Source organism: Rhinoderma darwinii, chromosome 1 (assembly GCF_050947455.1).
Source record: "Rhinoderma darwinii isolate aRhiDar2 chromosome 1, aRhiDar2.hap1, whole genome shotgun sequence".
NCBI classification, from domain to species: domain Eukaryota; kingdom Metazoa; phylum Chordata; class Amphibia; order Anura; family Rhinodermatidae; genus Rhinoderma; species Rhinoderma darwinii.
Window position 1 is genome coordinate 282,823,930 of NC_134687.1, and position 5,681 is coordinate 282,829,610.

Below are 5,681 nucleotides of genomic sequence, written 5' to 3' on the forward strand. Positions count from 1 at the left end.
CCACAAAAAAAATATTTCTAAAAGTTTCCCAGTCAAAATATTATACATTAAATGGTGCTATTAAAAAATACAACTTGTCCCGCAAAAAAAAAAAGTTCTCATACGGCTATATCTACAGAAAAATAACAAAGTTATGGCTTTTGGAAGTAAAAATCGAAAACTAAAAAATGTCTTAGGCAGGAGGGGGTTAAGGCCCAAAATAGGCTGCCTGGTTTAGGGAAGCAGTGGGCTCACTGGCCACAGGCTGCCATAACCTGAGACCTTATCCTGGCTCATGAGTTTAGCTGTGACATCTGGAATATGGCTGAGCTCGGCAGTGGATTGCAGGTTATAAATATACAGAATACTAGTTGCAGTCTTGTTGAAGAGTAGCTCCGTACACCATTTATTAGCACTTCTGTAACGGCCTGTCTAGATACCCACAACAAACATGGCGACACCGGGACTGATGACTCAGATGACGTCACGTCGCACCGCCCACGGTAACAGGAGTGAAAACGTCACTTCCAGTTCCGGCCAGTCCTTTTCTCCTTAGTCGGGCCGCCGTGCGGGTGGGTATGTGTGGAGTGTGATGGCCGTGCATTGGGCTGGGTGGCTTGAGGGCGCTATGTGTGCGGGATACGCGTGTGGAGAGAGCTCCTTACTACAGCGGGCGGTGGATGGGGCGCCAGTGCGGCCTCTGCCCTGAGTAGTTGCGCTGCCAGGGCTCCACATGGCGCCGGCCTGGTCTAGTGTGGGCGCTATCCTGCCACAAGCCTAGTACGTGAAGTTCTGCGTTGTGTGTGATTCTCGCAGACTGTCACACCAGCATGTCAGGCACCACAGGAGTAATTCACTCAGGGATCGGAATGCTCGTCCACGATTACATACATATCTATTATATAACGTATTGGCTTTCGGCTGCCATCCTTTACGGCTTGTAAATTCTAGCAATTGGACCTTGTGGGTTTTTATATGGATTGTCTCTGGGGTCTAGACAGCAGTTCTTGACATGCACATTTTAGCATCTATATTATGGCTGCAAGTGTGGGTCTAATGACCTGAACTGTGGGGATCTGCGATGCTGTGAGTTCAGGTCGGCTGGGACTTGCGGCCATAATACAGCTTCTAAAATGTGGCTGCATTACAGCCAACAGATGAAGGCCTAAGGCTCTTAGAGGGCCTTCCACTAGGTTGTATAAAGTGAACTGGTTAACAGACCTGATTAGCGCTCACTCCAGCACTGTTTATGCCTTTCCTGGACCCCTACCCCCTCTTCTTACCAGAGATATTGCCCACTGTTGTTTTGGCTCGCTATATGCTAATTTGCTGTAGTTAGCCAACAGGGTGTGAACTACTCTCCAGTTGCCTTGCGCTGATTGGTCAAAGGCAGGGAATCTGGTGCCACTTCATGAGAATGAGTAGTTCATGCCCTATTGGTAAACTACAACATTTTAGCATATAGGGAATCTCTGGAATGGCGGTCCTGGAAAAAATAATAAACAAAAGTTAATCGCTGGAATCAGGGAGACCGCGCTGTTCAGGTCAGATAACCATTTAACCTAGTCGTTTAGTATTGAAAGCTGGGAAAAACGTAAAAGGTTAACAATTGTTTGGGTAAAAATGGTCACATTTCTTAAAGTTTCTAAATGATTATCTTTTGAATGAAGGTAGAAATAACCACCTTTTCCATGTGCTTCTTGTACCAATGTCTATTTATCTCTTGCAGGAAACAGGAAGGCGTCAAGATGCAGATCTTTGTAAAAACCCTAACTGGGAAAACGATCACCCTTGAGGTCGAGCCCAGTGATACTATTGAAAATGTCAAGGCTAAGATTCAGGACAAGGAAGGTAAGGAACCTGGCACTTTTCCCAGCCTGCTAGAATAATATCCCAACAAGTCCCCATCCCCTCCTGCTCCTAGTCTGACTTGTCATTACCCTTCATTATTACTTGTCTTTGAAAGCGTGTGTTTTGTTGTATGTTGACCAAGTTCTGTTTTGTTAGGTATCCCACCTGACCAGCAGCGTCTGATCTTTGCTGGTAAGCAGCTTGAGGATGGGCGTACGTTGTCTGACTACAACATCCAGAAAGGTGAGACTAGAAAGGTGGAGTAGTCACTGACTCCCTTGTTAGTACTTAGTATTGTATGTTATACGCTATTATATGGACTGGTATTGATCAGTCTGGCTTCATTTTGACACGTTTTGTTGTCTTTATCAGAGTCCACCTTGCACCTGGTGCTGCGTCTTCGTGGTGGTATCATTGAGCCTTCCCTCCGACAACTTGCCCAGAAGTACAATTGTGACAAGATGATTTGCCGCAAGTAAGACCGCTGTCCATTATTCTTTGAGGTTGTGATGTGATTGAAGGTGTAGTCGTATGGGGTAGAATAATCCCATTGTGACGTTACTTTGTAGATGGACAGGATTACAATGGCCTGGGCATCTATTCAGCTTCATAAGTATTTTTGATCGAGCATGGTTCACTATAAGCAAAATGCAGCATCTTAAACAGCCATGATACGCTTGGGAGAGCAATTTTTCTGATCAGGCTCAACCTACATGATGCACCATATGTGATAAGCCTTCTGCTGCTAGACATGGCATACAAAAGCTAGGACACTTGCGCTAGATTTTAGACCATATTATTCTTTTACAGATCCTCTGGTTAAAGGACCAGTAAAGCATTGTCATTTAGTTTGTGGTTTAGGTGCCAGGAAATTTCTGTGTCCTTTGACATAAATAGAAATACTGAAAAGTTCAAATTGTCACTCACTACTTAGGCTCTGTTCACATCTGGGTTAGGGGCCTCCATCGCAGATCCAGCAGAGATTACCGGAAACAATAGCGCCTCATGCTACGCTATAGTTTCCGGTAGAACCACTGTCACCCTGGCGGAAACCCAATGTAACCCATTACAGTCATTGTGTTTAGTCGGCAGCCGGTGTTGTCTGGTGCAGTGGAACAGTCTCTTCCAGTTTTCCCTTGTTCTGCTCCTCAGCAGAACAGAAAGCCCTGACAAGGGTGTGAACATAGACTTCTGCTTTCATTTATCTTATAAGTACAGCCAGCATAACGCTCATTCCGCTGGTCTGACTCCCTCTCCTATAAACACTATTGCTCAGATCCGTTGATTGCGGATATTGGTCGCTAGGTAGACAAAATAAGTGGCTCTCAGACACCTGGTGACGTCTATCGCCCGATTTTTTTTATTTTTTTTTTGCCATGCGGTTTTCAGCTGTGCAGCCATTACAGGTGAACCCCGTGATTTTCACGGTCGAGGTGCATCCGTGCTCTGTGCTGCGGGACGCGATGTCACACATCCCCCATACATGAGTCTACGGAGGGATGCGTGAAAAGAACGGAAATGTCCTATTTTCCCACGGACCCTTCACATGGTCTGTTGAAACAATAGCTTTGTGAACGGCCACATTGAATTACATAAGTCTGTGGGACGGCCGCTGTTTCAACGGCTGTCCCACGGACGTTTAACACGCTCGTGTAATTAAGGCCTAAAGGTGAATTCATTCTGCAACTGACAATCCATCTCCACGGAAAAATAAGTTATGGGTCTCAGAATATTGCGAAACAAAACAAATTTTAAATTTAAAAAAATAAATAAATAAAACTTTTTTTTTGTAAAAGTATTAACCTTAAAAAAATAAATAAATTGGGTTTTGCCATAAATGTATTAACCCGCAGAATAAAGTTGACTGAGGCTTCGAGCTTTCCGTCGGAACGGAGCCCTGACTGACACAAACTGAAACCCTTGCACAACGGAGACAAACTGAAACCATTGGCATCGGAACCGTCACCATTGAAATCACTGGTGATGGAAAGGGAAACTTTTTGGTTTCAATTTGTCAGTCAGGGCTCTGACGCAGATGTGAACATAGCCTAACATGTTTCTTACCGCCGTAAAAAACACAAAAAAACAATGGAGGAATCACATTTGTGTGTGTTTGACAGTACATTATAGGGAGCAGTAAATGGTGCCATGAAAACTACAACTCATCCTGCATAAAAACAAGCCCTCATATGCCTGTATCGAGGGGAATAAATTATGGCGCTTAGAATTTGGCAAGGAAAAAAATTAAACTGATTAATGGCTGTGGCAAGGGGTGAGAGGATCAATCCGATATTCATACTGCTCTGTTTGAGGGCATCATAAAGTAGTGACAGCCACACGGTTTTCAGCGTGTTGTCACCTATTAGTTAATGTAGCTTACCAGTGTTTTGGACCGTGCCAGCACGACCAGCATGATCTAAAGAGGCTCTGTCACCACATAAGTGCCCTATCTTCTACATAAGGAGATGGGCGCTATAATGTAGATGACAGCAGTGCTTTTTATTTAAAAAAAAAAATCTATTTTCACCACTTAGTGATTTTAGCTTAATGCTAATGAGCTTCTCAATGGACAACTGGGCGTGTTTTCCTGTTGACCAAGTGGGCGTTGTACAGGGGAGTGTATGACGCTGACCAACCAGCATCATGCACTCCTCTCCATTCATTTACTCAGCACATAGGGATCCTTTTAGATCACTATGTGCTATCTTATACTAACACATTAACGATACTGAAGTGTTTAGACCGTGAATAGACATTCCACGGGATGTCTATTCACAATCTCTGCACTTTGTTTCTCTGTCTGTGGTAGTTACAGCAGAGGAAGCGTAATCTCGCTGTAAATGACAGGTTACAGCGAGATTACGTGTCCTCTGCTGCAACTACCACATAAACAGTAACGAAGTGCAGGGATTGTGGATAGACATCCCGTGGAATGTCTATTCACTGTCTAAACACTTCAGTATTGTTAATGTGTTAGTATAAGACAGCACATAAAGATCTAAAAGTATCCCTATGCGCTGAGTAAATGAATGGAGAGGAGTGCATGATGCTGATTGGTCAGTCATACACTCCCCTGTACAACACCCACTTGGTCTAAAGTAAAACACGCCCAGTTATCCATTGAGAAACTCATTAGCATAAAGCTAAAATCGCTAATAACGTGGTAAAAATAGACAGTTTTTCTAAATAAAAAGCACTGCTGTCACCTACATTATAGCGCCGATCTCCTTATGTAGGAGATAGGGCACTTATAATGTGGTGACAGAGCCTCTTTAAGTATGTTGATATAGTCACGCTCCCCTGCCTCCTCCCTCCATCCACGGACTTTTTTTTTTTTAAACGATTACTGTTAGGTAGAAATTGTCAATCAGTGGCTAGAGGGCGGGGGGAGCGTGAATGGCGTTTTCCCCATATGCTTCTAATAGGACCTCAAACGCTAGAAAAAAAGCCATGCTCAAACCGACACCAAACTAGAAACGCCTTAAAAAAGGCATGTTACACTTGAAAACCTGCTATATTTTTTTAAAGTGTTTTTTTGTGCAGATTAAACCGCCAGAAATTCTGCTTCACAACATTCCCATGGGAAATTTGCTCTTCTGTACACTACTACCCTTACTACTCGGATATGGCTTGTGAGAAGTCGTTGGGGACAACGGTTTTCTTTGTCTAATTATTCCTGTTCTATTTTAGATGCTATGCCCGTCTTCATCCACGTGCTGTGAACTGCCGCAAGAAGAAGTGTGGACACACCAACAACCTGCGTCCCAAGAAGAAGCTCAAATAAGCTCAATTTGTCCCCTGCTTATTTTTTGACTTTGTTGAGAAGTTCATAAATAAAAAAATGAATCTTT

At 43.6% G+C, this 5,681-nt stretch overlaps 1 protein-coding gene across 1 annotated transcript; it reads left to right on the forward strand.

The window, feature by feature from the left end:
- Positions 1 to 474: 474 nt before the first annotated feature.
- UBA52 (ubiquitin A-52 residue ribosomal protein fusion product 1) lies at positions 475 to 5,681 on the forward strand. Its single transcript, XM_075864515.1, has 5 exons — positions 475 to 551; positions 1,709 to 1,830; positions 1,987 to 2,073; positions 2,203 to 2,305; positions 5,521 to 5,681. Exons 2-5 carry the CDS (start codon positions 1,728 to 1,730, stop codon positions 5,612 to 5,614), a joined length of 387 nt encoding a protein of 128 aa, XP_075720630.1. The 5' UTR covers positions 475 to 551; positions 1,709 to 1,727; the 3' UTR covers positions 5,615 to 5,681.

What these genes read in the sequence shown, in the direction of transcription:
- UBA52 (XM_075864515.1), top strand. Translation starts at nt 1,728, where the DNA reads ATGCAGATCTTTGTAAAAACCCTAACTGGGAAAACGATCACCCTTGAG. An exon ending in TAAGATTCAGGACAAGGAAG is followed by an intron (nt 1,831 to 1,986) that starts GTAAGGAACCTG and finishes CTGTTTTGTTAG; the next exon opens with GTATCCCACCTGACCAGCAG. An exon ending in TGACTACAACATCCAGAAAG is followed by an intron (nt 2,074 to 2,202) that starts GTGAGACTAGAA and finishes TGTCTTTATCAG; the next exon opens with AGTCCACCTTGCACCTGGTG.